Source organism: Pygocentrus nattereri, chromosome 9 (genome assembly GCF_015220715.1).
Source record: "Pygocentrus nattereri isolate fPygNat1 chromosome 9, fPygNat1.pri, whole genome shotgun sequence".
NCBI lineage: Eukaryota > Metazoa > Chordata > Actinopteri > Characiformes > Serrasalmidae > Pygocentrus > Pygocentrus nattereri.
The window spans coordinates 45,733,159-45,747,827 of record NC_051219.1 but is presented as its reverse complement, the minus strand read 5'-3'; the positions used below and the strand labels follow the sequence as shown (position 1 = coordinate 45,747,827).

The 14,669-nt window shown below is 41.2% G+C and overlaps 2 protein-coding genes across 4 annotated transcripts in view; one reads left to right on the top strand and one right to left on the bottom strand.

Annotated features, from left to right (window-relative positions):
- phactr3a (phosphatase and actin regulator 3a) overlaps positions 1 to 6,771 on the top strand; it is a 69,118-nt gene extending 62,347 nt beyond the window's left edge. For all 3 annotated transcript variants that reach the window (XM_037541034.1, XM_017715899.2, XM_017715900.2), the window contains exons 8-12: positions 2,074 to 2,129; positions 3,342 to 3,403; positions 4,010 to 4,150; positions 5,326 to 5,402; positions 5,725 to 6,771. In XM_037541034.1, coding sequence (XP_037396931.1) covers positions 2,074 to 2,129; positions 3,342 to 3,403; positions 4,010 to 4,150; positions 5,326 to 5,402; positions 5,725 to 5,740 — 352 coding nt within the window. In that variant the 3' untranslated portion in view covers positions 5,741 to 6,771. The remainder of the gene's footprint in view (positions 1 to 2,073; positions 2,130 to 3,341; positions 3,404 to 4,009; positions 4,151 to 5,325; positions 5,403 to 5,724) is intronic.
- A 151-nt stretch (positions 6,772 to 6,922) lies between these two features.
- sycp2 (synaptonemal complex protein 2) overlaps positions 6,923 to 14,669 on the bottom strand; it is a 30,822-nt gene continuing 23,075 nt past the window's right edge. Inside the window, exons 39-48 of the mRNA XM_037541033.1 lie at positions 14,531 to 14,588; positions 14,288 to 14,455; positions 13,719 to 13,853; positions 13,434 to 13,600; positions 11,995 to 12,089; positions 9,475 to 9,574; positions 9,241 to 9,299; positions 8,530 to 8,608; positions 8,365 to 8,421; positions 6,923 to 7,451 (exon numbers count right to left, since the gene is read on the bottom strand). Coding sequence (XP_037396930.1) covers positions 7,380 to 7,451; positions 8,365 to 8,421; positions 8,530 to 8,608; positions 9,241 to 9,299; positions 9,475 to 9,574; positions 11,995 to 12,089; positions 13,434 to 13,600; positions 13,719 to 13,853; positions 14,288 to 14,455; positions 14,531 to 14,588 — 990 coding nt within the window. The 3' untranslated portion in view covers positions 6,923 to 7,379. The remainder of the gene's footprint in view (positions 7,452 to 8,364; positions 8,422 to 8,529; positions 8,609 to 9,240; positions 9,300 to 9,474; positions 9,575 to 11,994; positions 12,090 to 13,433; positions 13,601 to 13,718; positions 13,854 to 14,287; positions 14,456 to 14,530; positions 14,589 to 14,669) is intronic.

Sequence of the window (14,669 nt, the reverse complement as noted above, 5' to 3'; positions counted from 1 at the left end):
CCACCCACATGAGCCGAACCCTCCTTGGTCACGACCTGATTTAATGTACAGTGTATTATTTTGAGAGCGAGGACGACAACTGGTTCTACTTTCTTCTTATAGTAACACTTTGACTTTGAGGAAAATCTGGAGCTTGAGGACCTGAGGACCAGATGACACTGGACAGTCTGTGCATATTTATTTCTATAAATGCATCTAAAGTTTACACACCGAAGATTTGTGAACGAGATGCAAATGTGTGACTTGCTTACATACTCCACAAAATAAACGAACACCGGTCAGGCGTAACAACCTGACCACCTCCTCGTTTCTACACTCACTGTCCACTTTATCAGCTCCACTTACTGTATAGCTGCACTCTGTAGTTCTACAGTTACAGACTGTAGTCCATCTGTTTCTCTGATACTCTGTTACCCTGTTCTTCAGTGGTCAGGACCCCCATGGACCCTCACAGAGCAGGTGCTGTTTGGGTGGTGGGTCATTCTCAGCCCTGCAGTAACACTGACGTGGTGGTGGTGTGATAGTGTGCGTTGCGCTGGTACGAGTGGATCAGACACAGCAGTGCTGCTGGAGTTTTTAAGCACTGTGTCCACTCACTGTCCACTCTATTAGACATTCCTACCTTGTCGGTCCACCTTGTAGATGTAAAGTCTGAGACGACAGCTCATCTGCTGCTGCACAGTTTGTGTTGGTCATCCTCTAGTCCTTCATCAGTGGTCACAGGACGCTGCCCACAGGACGCTGCCCACAGGACGCTGCTGGCTGGATATTTTTAGTTGGTGGACTATTCTCAGTCCAGCTGTGGTGTTTAAAAACTCCAGCAGCACTGCTGTGTCTGATCCACTCAGACCAGCACAACACACACTAACACACCACCACCACCATGAGGTGTATCTTCGTATATCAACATCTTAAATTAAGTATGCCCAAGTGCATTTAGCAACATCCAGTTAGCAGATAATTAAATATTAATGCATAAAGATTCAGAACTACACAAGTTCTCAAATTGAGTAAAACTTCATTTACATCTAGTTAAACGTTGAGAAATAATCAACTGAATTATACAGAAGAACAGCAGCAATGATTTAAACTGATTCAAACTGCAGTGGTTCCTAACAAATTCTAAGAACGACGGCGAATGTGGCAGTGGGTGGGTAGGGGCGGGTAGGGGTGGTCTACCAACGCGGTTTATTACATCAAAAAGTTAAATGGTCATTTGAAGTTGCATCAAAGTACAGCAGCCCACCGAAGATCATCTCCGCTTGCGTTTCATTACAAAAAACAAACGTGATGGAGTTCCTCTCCAGCCCATCGTACATTATGTAAGGTGGGCTCTGCTCGTTATATTGCGACAGTCCGCCTTTAGGGCAAGACTTTTGGCTTTAATCCTTTTTATCTTGATATCAGGAATTAAATTTACACATGTGAAACTTTCCACTAGTCAAATTTAAATTCCTGATTTCAAAAATTACATTTTTACTGGTAAGAATAAAATTTGGCTCTTGATATCAAAAATGTGAGAATTCAGTTCTAACTAGTAAGAATTCAGTTCCTGGTATCAAGGAAAAAAGGATTAACAACTAACACGGCTTTCCAGACGCCGCTGATCAGCATGATCAACATCATTCTGGCGCAGCACATCCTCAGCTTGACCGCACTCACTGACCACTTCCCCACGTTAAGCATGATTTTAACTGGAAATAAAGCAGAGCCCTACTCCGGAGCAGGGAAGAGGGACAGCGCTTTAAGCGTAATTGGGAATCACATGGTTGGAGCAGACCTCCGGGCTCCACCTCAGTGCGCCTCCCTCAGCACGTGGCAGCGCTCAGAGCAGCATACGGAATAAGCGCGTGCGCTCGGTGTAGTTAAGCCGAGCCGGGAGAGCTTCTGGACGCCTTCAGCGGCCGGCGGAGTCCAGCAGGGCTGGGGAGGTTAATCGAACAGCGCGGAATAGCAGCGCTTTGGTGAAGCACGTGGAGGGTTCCGCAGCTGAGCAGCGCATGTTTTGGACCGAGACTGACTCCTTTACACTGATGTGATGGTTCACGGCGATATTTTGGTGTTTTTCCGCAGGAGACTCAGTCAACGGCCGGCCGTTGAGGAGCTGGAGAGCAGAAATATCCTAAAACGTGAGTTTTACGTTCATTAAATAAGCTACTGACGGAACAATCACACATAACAGCGCCTTAAGATCCATCTATGGGTCATTCTACAGAAGAAGTCCACTTTATCTGTCCACAGGAGTCTCTGGTGTTACTGACCGTCTCTGGTGTTCCACATAATAAAGGAAACACCAGAGACGTTTTTAATGATCAATGCATTTTACAGAACATCAAACCACACGCTGTCCATCAGGGAACGTCCACTAAAATATGGAATTTAATCCATTTGTGTTTCTGTTTTTTGACACTGACCTCAGAATAAAGTCGGTCACACCAGTGACGTCAGCTAGAAGCTTCATATGAGATCATGAGCTGAATGAGAAGATCTCTGAGAACTGAGAGACACAGTGGACTCACCACGAGCTTTTCTCCATAGATCCTCAGACAACAGGTCAAAGGGGGTCGAGTGACGTCATCAGTATGACTTTTATTACAAAATAAGAGATGCAGTAACACCAGTGACTCGACTCCTGGGGATCTTTCATTATATAGTTTATAATATTTAATTGTTTTCTTTGTCATTTAAATCATATATTCCACAGTCGTGTGGAGATTATCGCAGTTAAAATGGCAGAAAAACTTGTTTTTTACTTCAAAATATGGCCCCGGCCTTCACACACGACTGTGGGGACGAGCTCTATATGATTGATTTAAAAACCAATATTGATAAATTGAGGCTCAAGAAGGTGAAATTGTTAAAATAACATTGTTTTATTTTAAAATATAAATAAATTGTAGCCATAACATGTACAAATATATTACCCTTGTAATGTAACCATAACAAGGGTAACGTATCTGTAAACGCTAGGGACACAAGAATGGACGTTTCTGTAGAATGACCCCTCCATCCATCCATCCATCCATCCATCCATCCATCCATCCATCCATCCATCCATCCATCCATCCATCCATCCATCCATCCCAAATGTCATTTTGGCTTATAACTTTTTAACTAAAGTTAATAAGTTCTCCAACGCTTGGTGTCCTTTACTGTCTACATTTCATTTTTTGTGTTTTAAAACAAGCGAGTTTATTAACGCACTGACATTAAAAAGCATTAATGCAGGAGATAAAATATTAATAATGTGTATTCATTTTGCAGCACTTGACAAGAACCTCCTCTGTATGTCGCTCAGTGTTAATCAATGCTAATTTGATTTACTCCCTGTGTTCTCTCAGAGCGGAATGACCAGACCGAGCAAGAAGAGAGAAGAGAAATAAAACAGAGACTGAACAGAAAGGTACGGCAACCTTCATATACCGCCACAGTATGTCTACATCACGCTGTATTATTGGTGTACTGCATCGATCAAACTGGCGTGTTGCGCTGTAACGTTATTATAGCATTAACGCACAAATCACAGTTCACCAAGACCAAGAATCAGCACTGCAGCTGCAGATGAAGCCGTTTTCCATTCAGTCAGTGGAAGCATCAGTGAAGCAGCAAAGACTTGGAAATGGCTAATCCTAAGAGTTCACATATCACCCTCACTGAATACTCAGTATATGTACATGTCGCTGTTGTTGGAAGAAAAAGTAGTATCTCCAAAATGGGAACTTTACAGGAGAAGGAAAAAACACACTTTACTTTTAATGCAAGTCAATGGAACCAGGCGATTTGCCAAGTCATTTTGGGTCGTTTCTTTTGGTCCATTCTTAATGAAATTCACAGACAATGTAAAGGGCAACACACATTTTCAGATTATGTCAAAAACTGAAAAATGCCAAAAATGGAGATGTGAGGTTTTCTTCAGACAGAAGCAATGCACATAAAATCAAACTCTGATTGAGCTGTGATGTGGATGATCCAAATGAGCTTCATATCGGTGCTTTCTTTCGTCTTTCAGCTCAACCAGAGGCCGACGGTTGACGAACTGAGAGACAGAAAGATCCTGATCCGCTTTAGTGACTATGTGGAGGTGGCCAAAGCTCAGGATTATGACAGGAGAGCTGACAAACCTTGGACAAGACTGTCTGCAGCTGACAAGGTATGAGACAAGGAGGAACTGTGAGCAGTGCTTATGAAGGCCTGCAGTCAAGTGTCTGTATGCTGTATGATGCATCTCAGACATACTGACCTTTCAGTGGAAATGCTGGGTTGTTACTGTAGCTGAGAGTAAAGCACAGCTGAATTCTTAGTCAGTACTCATCTCTCTTAAGCCAGGCGTACACTGCGGTTTTAGCCCGATTTGGTCGGAGCTGACTGAATTTCACAATTGGGCCAAATTTGGGCAGCGCTGTCGCCTCACAGCAAGAGGGGCCTGGGTTCGATTCCCCGGCCGGGTGACCGGGGTCCTCTCTGTGTGGAGTTTGCATGTTCTCCCCGTGTCTGCGTGGGGGTCCAAAACCACAATTTAATCACACCCACCGCTCCTACAAAAGAGCTACAGACAAAGAGCGGAGACAAAAAAGCTCCACATTTGCGGCACCATCAGCGTCCACATATGATAACTTTGCTCTGTTTGACTGAGTTGAATTGAGAGGTATAAACAAAGTGTTTTTTCTTCAGCTTCAGTGCACAGTGTGGCACACGTTAGCAAAGTTGTAGCAGTTCTCAAACGGCCTCCGACTTCCTAAGCAGTGCACCAAGTTCTGGCTTCTACACCAAAATAGTGCCCTGTTAGTCCAGTATGGAACTGTGCCCACGTGGCTGAATCTCAGCAGGCTATTTATTAGACATGTGATGCACTTCATGGGTGCAGGAGCACATATTTTCATATGTGGTGCACTACGTAGGGAGCAGGGAGCAATTTGAGATTCAGCCAGTGTCTTGATCAGGTCATCATAGGCGCGGTATTGTTGTTTAGAATGAAGCAGCTTTATTGTAGACAGAGCGTCTGTAGAGGCTGCGTTTCACGGGCAGTGTGAGCATCCATGTGGCGTCAGGTCAGTCAGACCGAGTGCTCTTGTACAGTGCGAGTATATAAATCGCAGGCTTTGGCCGCACACGAGGGGCGACCCAAACCTACAGTGTGAGCTGTCACCAAAGAACAAGCTTTCTAAAATCGCAGTGTAAGCCTGGCTTTACTCAATAAATATTTGAAAAAACGTGCTCGTGTTATTCAAATGACTTTTTAAGAGCTTGGAGTGCACTATTTTTAACTCGGCATGTATGAGAGCCACTCGAGGATGCACTAAACGTTGTTCGTTTGTGATTCTGCAGGCGGCCATCCGGAAAGAGCTGAACGAGTTCAAAAGCACGGAGATGGAGGTGCACGCTTCGAGCAAACACCTAACGAGGTCAGTGTGTGGGGCTCTGTCAGCTGTGTCAATGCTATTTATAGCTCGGTGAGCATCTACAGAGCCAAAGATAGACAGGCCAGTCCAAAATTACTGGGATTCAAACCACCTGAGACACATATGTGACTAAAAATGACACACTGCTGCCCTTGATTTAGGGCGTCTGGCTGATGCAGGTTTATAACTGTGCTTCCTAATGTTGACACAAAATACCATATGACCAATGCAGAATGGAATATAGTGGACTGACCACTGTAAGCAAGTCAGTGCTACTGATAACAAAAGGCATCTTCGCTAAAATCTGCTATCTTTCCTAACATAGGTTTCACAGGCCGTAGAAGGTGTTTTTCTTCTGTGAAGAAAAAAGTTAAAACTGACATACATGACGAAATCCTGGAGATGACGTCATCCACAGGATGTCCTTATTCTTCCAGCAACCTGGTCTTGACCAGGGGGCGGTGGTATTGCGGTTAATGACGGAGGCTGTAAAGGCACAGCAGCTGTGGACACCTCCGCTCTGGGGCTGAAGAAGTGGAGCCACGATGGAGGATTTGTGTTTTCGAAACTGAGTTTTTAAGTGACTGCTGAGAGATGTCTGAGTGAACGTTAATGTGCATGTGAGAAAGCTCCACTTTAAGTGAAGAAAGAAAAAAAAAAGTACTTCAAGGGTTGTGAGCCTAAGTCAGAGTGAGTTTCATATCAAGTGTACAAAATTCAGTCCGAACAGGGTTGTTCATGTCATCATTTGAGGGAAAAAAGAAGGGAAAAAACTTTGTAAGCAAGTTCGTCTGCAGAATACGTTTATAAATTCTCTTTGTCTTATTTTCAATATTTAGGGTCTCAAAGCCCTGACTCGGAAAAAGGCCACCAATTTGCTTGGTAGAATAATAAAATATACCTGCAATTTGTTTCCAGTTATTGGTGACACAATAGTCTGTCTGCTAACAGACGCAATCAAAATATGAATACCAAATAGCTGCTTAAGGCAGATCTATTTGAGAGCTGCAGGGTGATTAAGAATGTTGAGCAAATGGATTATCCAACCACCCAGAAACTAATTGGGAATCCATCAGTGTCTTAAAGTAAAAGATTACTTGTTTGTCATTATTTATCAAGTCCAATTTCTATGAGAAATGGTGGTCTGTGGTTGAGCATGGGTTCTCTCTAGGATTTAAAACGAGTGAGAATATTCTCCCGTAATCAGATTTAAAGGCTTTAAAGACTGCTAATACTACAATACGTATAAAGTGTTAGGTTGTGCATGTTCTGCCCAGGGGGAAATAAAAAAAAAACCTTAAGCCTTTTTGAAGAGTATCAGACAAAGAACTGAGTCTACAATCGGCACCAATTTTTCTGTAATCCCAAAATATCTGATAACTAGCTAATATATCCCAAACACTGTGCATTAATTCACACACTTTTGCCTGTCCATACTACCAGCCTGTAGGAACAAGGCCTTTACATGCTGATTAAAACAAACAAGTTTGATCTGTAGTGAAAAAAAGACAAAGAGGTTCCAGTTCCTGTGATACATTACTGCTGTGAATATTATGACACTTGTTTTGTCATGTTGAATTACCATTTTTATTTTCTAACTGACCAGTAAACATATCTATGGGGACTGAATGTAAGGAGGGGGGGGGGTTAACAATTCATGAATAAATGCATTTTGTACATTTTAAATGTTATTGTAATCGCCTCTTTCACTGGAAAATGACCTTTTTACAGCAAATCATTATTCGTATTAAAAATCACATGTAAATATATGTGCAGATAGTTTCAAAGAACAGCTCCAACAAGGCTTTGTAAATAAATTTCAAATAAGGTAATAATTATTCAAACTTTGAAAAAGTAATGTTACTTAAAAGAACCTTATACTAAGTATATATTATCCAAAAACTAGAACACACTTTTAAAGTGCCCTGAAAATTACTTGTAAATAAACGGAGGTCCTTCAGTTGCCTTTTTCCTCTGAAGTCAAAACATGGCAACATCTGGTAGGAACAAGGTCTGTAGTCCTCTACGTACACTCAGCAATTCTTCCTCTTGCTGAAAGGAAACCAAAGCATTTCTGAGTGAGTTTAAACATTCTAAACTCTTTTATGGCCCAAGTGGAGAGTATGAACGACCCAGAGCTGGGCGATCCTACAAGATAAGAAATTAATATCAGTCGATATCGATACATATTGCGATAAATGTGAACTCATTATTTGTTTCATGTTTAAAGGCTGCTCTTTGCTCCTGGGTGCTTAATTGCTGTTTTAAACTCTCCTTTATGGTGGGAACACGATAAACACTCACCAAACAGCAGAACATTTCACAAATCTGTCATGGGATGGTGGAACAAAGTTTCTGGTTTTTACCAGCCGCAATTTTTTGTAATAGTCATAATTTATGACAACAAATTATTTCTAGCTGTCTGGTCACAAAATACGAACCCACTTCTTTCTTTCAGTTTTGTTGCTTGGGAATGCGCTAATACTAAAATATGACTGAGCGCTGTAACAGTGCTTTAGTTGTGTGGAGCAGACGTAGTTTAACGCTGCTAAAGCTTGTTAGGATGTTGGTGAGTTACACCACTGATCTCATCACTCACACTCGGTCACAGGAGAACAGATCGCCGGTCGCTCCACTCAAACGGAATATATAACTCCACGTTTCACACGCTGTTAAAATATATTTGGCAACTCATTTCACTCCTTGATCCCCCCAAATCATGTCGAAAAACTTGGAAGTGTGCCCTCCTGTGGCAATAGCAGAGTAGTGTGGCTTTCCTTGCACTAGAAGTCGCTAAATGTGTGTGGGAATGCTCTATTACATCAAAAAATGTTCTTATAGTTATATCGAGCAAAGTTATATCGCGATAATTATGGCTATCGTTTTATCGCCCAGCCCTAGTTTGACCCTGAACAAAACTGATCTGACACCACAACAGATACCCTGAAGCAAGCCACCCACTCACCATCTGTTTGAATAAGCGGTCCTGAACAGACTTCATGTCTCTCTTCATCAAACACATCTGAAACGACATCGGGCCAAACATTAATCTCATTTTAAATTCCTTCATGAGTAACGCTAAAAAGGACTAACATGCAAAGCCCACCTCAGTAAAAGTTTAAGTTCTCACCTGTGAGGAGAAGATCTGCTCCTCATACTCCAAGCTATGAAGCACATTAGTCTCAATGGCACTTTTTAAGTTGTGTAATCTGAAAAGTAAATAAATATGTGGAGTTAATGTAAAGTTTAAACATTTAGTAATATCTTACTTCATTATAACTTCAAATAATGAAAAAAAAAAAACTTACCGTTTAGAAACAGGATTTTTTTCCCTTCAGTTCAAGATTTAGTTTTGCTAAAGCACAGCCCTACTCTGGGTTTGCTGATCAAGATCCCTGTAGAAGTATATACTGTATTGTATACTGTATGTTTTAGTGGGTGAAGACTAATGGAAGTCTTGTTCTTTGAAAGCCTCCATTGGTGTCTTTCAGGAATGCTGTTTCCAAGAAGGCTTTATGCACAGTTTTGTCACATGATACCAGTGACAACAGCATCAAATAAATACTTATTTTAAGTCTGCTTTTAAGGTTAGAGTTTGACAGCTGGTTTCAAAGGGGCTGTGTCTGTGTTAACTGGGAACAACATATTTGTTGTTGGGTCACAGACCTTCAGAACTTTTTTTTTTCACAATATGCTGTGTAGACATGATTATGTAACAGAAAATCTAATTCTTTTTATCTGCATTGTCTCCAAGGATTAAGTGTGTCGCCATCTAACTTTAAAAAAACAAAATTGCATCATTTAAAGAGGATCCAGCCATACAAAATGAATACACATTTACCTTCGTGTTCCCCCTTCCTGGTATGCATGGAAGGCAAGGACTTGCTTCTTCCAGTAGCTCTAATAAAGTCAAAGACAAATATATCAGACATATATATATCTATGTATGTAGCAGAAAAAATAAACAATTGACTTCGGAGTTAATCATAAAATTCACTTGACTTGTTGCACTTATGGGCACTTATCTATTTCTAATGCAATAAAACATAATTTATAAACAAGAGTGGTCATGTACGGCCAGCTCCTCCTCCATGGTGCGAAGTGCAGTGTCATCTTGCTCCAAGTTTTTAATTTCATCCATCAGAACTCCTTTAACCTTCTCCAGACTCTGAGACCTACAAGAAATAAAAACAAATGACAAGAGCTTGTTCGAGTTTACAGCTTCTTAGCTGGTTTAAAAGAGACTGTGGCAATGTTGGGAACCACATATCTCAACATCTCGATTTTATTTGCACTGTCTGACCTGTATTAAAGAATTAATTGACCTGTATTAAAGAGACAGACAAGATGTCAGCAGGCATCCTCAAGTTAAATTTAATACTTGAAGACTTATTTTTAAAGCAACTTTATCATAAAAATATACTTTAAGACCAAACTTGCAGTTGGGAGGGGTAACCAACGGAATACTGAAATACTGGTAAACAGAAATTTAAAACTTTATCACCAATACACCTCCCACTCTTGTCCAAGCATCTCTCATTTGCTGTCTGTCAGTGACCAAAACTAGACATCTGGCTCAGTTGCACTGTTGGATTTTGCAGTGTTATGTTAATAATATTGTCAAGCGGGCGTTCCCCGGGCCCTGGTGATGGCCACGAGAGCCGGCAGGAAGGCGGGGCCCAAACTCAGAGCAAGGACGGCGGGGACAGGAAAACTGCGAGTGAATGGGGGACGGCGCGCAAATCCTGAACACCGCTGTGGGATGCGCATGATGGCGGGAGGAGGACGTCAGCTGCCAGAGAGGGGAGGACGACAATGACGTCCACGAGGGGGACAAAGGCAGGAAGCGACTACCAATCTCGGCCGCCAGGGTGTCCATAGTTTTTGGTTCTATTACCTAACATGTACACATACTGCTAGAATCGAAGCGCCCTCAGAGGAAGGTACCAACAGCTTTCCAAAGCTTTGACAGACCCAACCTGTCAGGGTTGTGATTGGATAAGTCAAACCAGCTGATTGGCCTAGTTCAAGCTTTCCTATTTGTCCATCAATCTGCCATCAAAACAGGGTCCAAAATCCGTACTTGTAAAAAGAGCTTCACACAAACAAAAACTGAGAAGTTTTCACGACACTGAAAAACTCCCACTCTCACACTTCGAACCTCACACATGGGATTCTTGGGATTTTATGGTCGGGCACAATGTAAATCACTTGAGTAGTGCTGATTCACGCATTCACAACATTTAATTTACAAATGAAAATATTTTTTTACAGTTGTAAACCCTCTCCATTTACTAAAAATATTTTTATGCACTTGTGAATTTGATTATTATAAATCGTTTTGTTACATATTTTCATATTTCAAATTATTTGTGAATATTGTTTTACATGCTCAAAATCCTTTTGACCCATTTTTGACTCCATACAAGCATCTCTGATTTGCTGTCTGTCAGTGATCAAAGCTAGGCATATGGCTCAGCTGCACTGTTGGATTTAATCAATATTCTTCACAAAAACATGCTATTTTGCATATTTTAAATACAATTTCTACTTAATGACTTTTGCAGAATCAAGACATTTTTAACATAATATATAAAAAATCAAAATGGATCTTAAACTAAGAATCCAAACTAGTGTTGAACCTGAAAACGTGTGTATTGTTACATCCTGATCTGTGACAATGTATCAAACATTATTTAATGTAAGTTAGTAATGCAATGTTTAATGCACATTTCTCTATCCTGCCAGCAACCTGTATTTTCCAGTGAGTGCATAGTGGCCGATTTGTAGTTCAGGTGACAAGTGTTGCTCGACAAAAAAAATGATGTAATAGAGACTAACTTTGTGTCTGCTAGGGTGTTACAAACCCGTGCACTCTGATTGGACAGAAACTCAAAATTCTGCGTTCTGGACTTTTGCCGTGGTCCTGATGTGCAGCTGTGTTTACTGCTCCCTTGCTGCTTTCAGAGACATAACAGGTTGCCAGCTATTCAGAAAAATTCAGGTCAATATACATTTAAAAGATGATTTGTTTTCATTTTCAAACCTTTTATAGAAACAACTGCAATAACCTAGTTACCTAATCTGGAATAAATAATTCCAGAGCGAAACCAAGTGTGAAAACAAGTAGCATTTCTGGCTGCAGCTTCACTGTAGCAGCTTTTTTCAGACTGTTTTGTGAGGCTTCACTGCTGTTTCAGTAACTGTGCTGTCATACAGGTTTTCATAGAAACTGCAAATGTTTTATTCCAACATTCTGTCATTGGCGCAGGACTATGAAAGCCTACAGCACTGCAACATCTGTCCACCAATTTTGTTTTTGTTGAGCGACACTTGTCGCCTGGACTGTAAATTGGTCATATCTCCACTAACATAAAAAATATATATATAAAATAATAATTTAATACTTTTTAAATTTAAGACATTACGCCTTTTTAAGGAGCTATAGACATCCTGGATAGAGAGAGAGAGAGAGAGAGAGAGAGAGAGAGAGAGACAGAGGGATAGAACAAGTGTGTGTTTGTGTGAAAAGCTCAGCCACAGAGCGCAGGGTTAATGTCTTGCTCTTAATGTAACAGATGTCATTCAGTCTGACCTGTACTTATGCACTTGCATGCTGATGGAGGACACATGTTGCTTAAAGGCCTTTATGGACTGCTTAGTGAAGAGATCCATTCTCCTGGAGCGGTTCTGAGAGACAACCACACATGCAACACACCACTACTGCATACTGTAATTAATGCCATAATCAGCTACAGGTCAGACAGCTGCCACCTTCTACGGTGAAAATGGTTATTATCAACCTAAAACGATGTTCTGGCATTGACAGGGATTAAAAGTCATCACAGTATCACAATTTATCATCAAGGACTGAACATAAATGGAGCATCGAAAGACAGTTTTACTATTACTTAATTCCTTATAATGAGAAAGCTGTTTAATGAGCTTCACTTATATTCAGTTATTATCAGTTCAGTTATTAATTAAAATACAATTTGTAAGAGCAAAATTTGCTCTGATACAACAAAATGAACACTTGACTTTTGCAAGTGACAGGGTTACAAATACCTTCCAACAGCAATGCCCTAAATAGAAGTCACTACACTGATCAGACAACATTCTGACCACTTCCTTGTTTCATTGTCCATCTTATCAGCTCCACTTACTGTATAGTTCCACTCTGTAGTTCTACAGTTACAGACTGTAGTCCATCTGTTTCTCTGATACTCTGTTACCCTGTTCTTCAGTGGTCAGGACCCCCATGGACCCTCACAGAGCAGGTACTGTTTGGGTGGTGGGTCATTCTCAGCACTGCAGTAACACTGACATGGTGGTGGTGTGTTAGTGCTTGTTGTGCTGGTCTGAGTGGATCAGACGCAGCAGTGCTGCTGGAGTTTTTAAACACCTCAGTGTCGCTGCTGGACTGAGAAAAGTCCACCAACCAAAAATATCCAGCCAGCAGCGTCCTGTGGGCAGCGTCCTGTGACCACTGATGAAAGACTAGAGGATGACCAACACAAACTGTGCAGCAGCAGATGAGCTGTCGTCTCTGACTTTACATCTACAAGGTGGACCGACAAGGTAGGAGTGTTTATTAGAGTGGACAGCGAATGGACACAGTGTTTAAAAACTCCAGCAGCACTGCTGTGTCTGATCCACTCAGACCAGCACAACACACGTTAAGAGTTACTGCAGTGCTGAGAATGACCCACCACCCAAACAGTACCTGCTCTGTGAGGGTCCATGGGGGTCCTGACCACTGAAGAACAGGGTAACAGAGTATCAGAGAAACAGATGGACTACAGTCTGTAACTGTAGAACTACAAAGTGCAGCTATACAGTAAGTGGAGCTGATAAACTGGACAATGAGCATAGAAACAAGGAGGTGGTCATAATATCATGCCTGATCGGTGTATATTACAGGCTTCTAAGGTCACTGTATTGTAGAGAACAGCATTGCAATACTGGAGATAAACCATACAGTGCTAATCAATTTAGATATCATTGTCTACCAATACTTCAGTCATGCCTTACCTCAAACTTCCTTTTGAGTTCAGTGCTGAACTGGCGGCAGACAAAGCCCATCTCCTGTGAGGTGCTGATTTCAGACCGTGGCAGATCTATATCTGCCTCCACACCTGCTTCCCAACAGCTTGACACCACATTAGACAACACGGTGGAGCACATCTCCACATCTTCAACTATTAAAATGCACAAACACACATAGACGCAGAATTTAAAACTCTTTACCTGCATAATGCAGACTAGTGAAGACTAAATTCAGATTTATGCTGCACCCGTAATTCAGCAGTTAGTTACCTGTTGCACTGGGACTTCTACTTTGGGGGGAGTGGGAACTTTTCTTGGTTACACCTGCGGGTCTTCTCCTTATCTCCGATTCATTTTTCTCCTCCTCCTCAGAGCTGCTCTGTTCTTCCTTGGGTTGTTTAAAGCCTGTTGCAATGAGAAAATTCAAACTGTATATATATTTTTTTAATCCTCTTATTATTTATACTATTTTTTAAACCAAGATCGCCTAACTGGAGATGTACAGTCCTGCAGAATTCAGTTCCAAATCTGATCTAACACATCTAACACATACAGTCTTCTGGAACTAACCTCACCAGGTCAGTACATCACCACGACAAGAGTTGGGCATCCCTGCAAACCCTCATTAAGTACTAAGCAGCTACAGAGATCACACAATGTCTCAATTATTGAAAGCCTCATGAAATATGTCTGAATAGCTGTGTTTATGTATATGACTTTCAAGTATACACAACTCCTGAATCAAAAAAAATTCCTTAGGGATAACCCTGTGATACACATCTTTAACCATGTGAGATGTGATGTAGATGTGACAATTTAGGGTATATAAAAATTGTAACCTTTTTTCTTATGCCATGGCTTGTCATTAGGCTTGAACAGCTTTCTTGGCCTCATTTTGATGGCTAGTTCACTGGGCACGACTTTAGTTTCCCCCTCTTCACTGTCCTCTATATCTGACAAACTAGTCGACTTGCATGAGCTGTGCCGTTTCCGATGGGATGCTGGACCTGATTAAACAGTGTTAGATATCAACATCAACATTCATCAACATGAAATATAAATTAGTTAAGTGATGTTTTTACCTGACACAAATTCTGCCTTTTCAGTTTTGCTTCCTAGGTTCCTACATTCAGGTGTTTTCTTTTAAAAACAAATAGCAAACGAAAGGTTAGACAGACCATTTAATCATGCCTGAGTATAATCTGATACACACCCAAGACT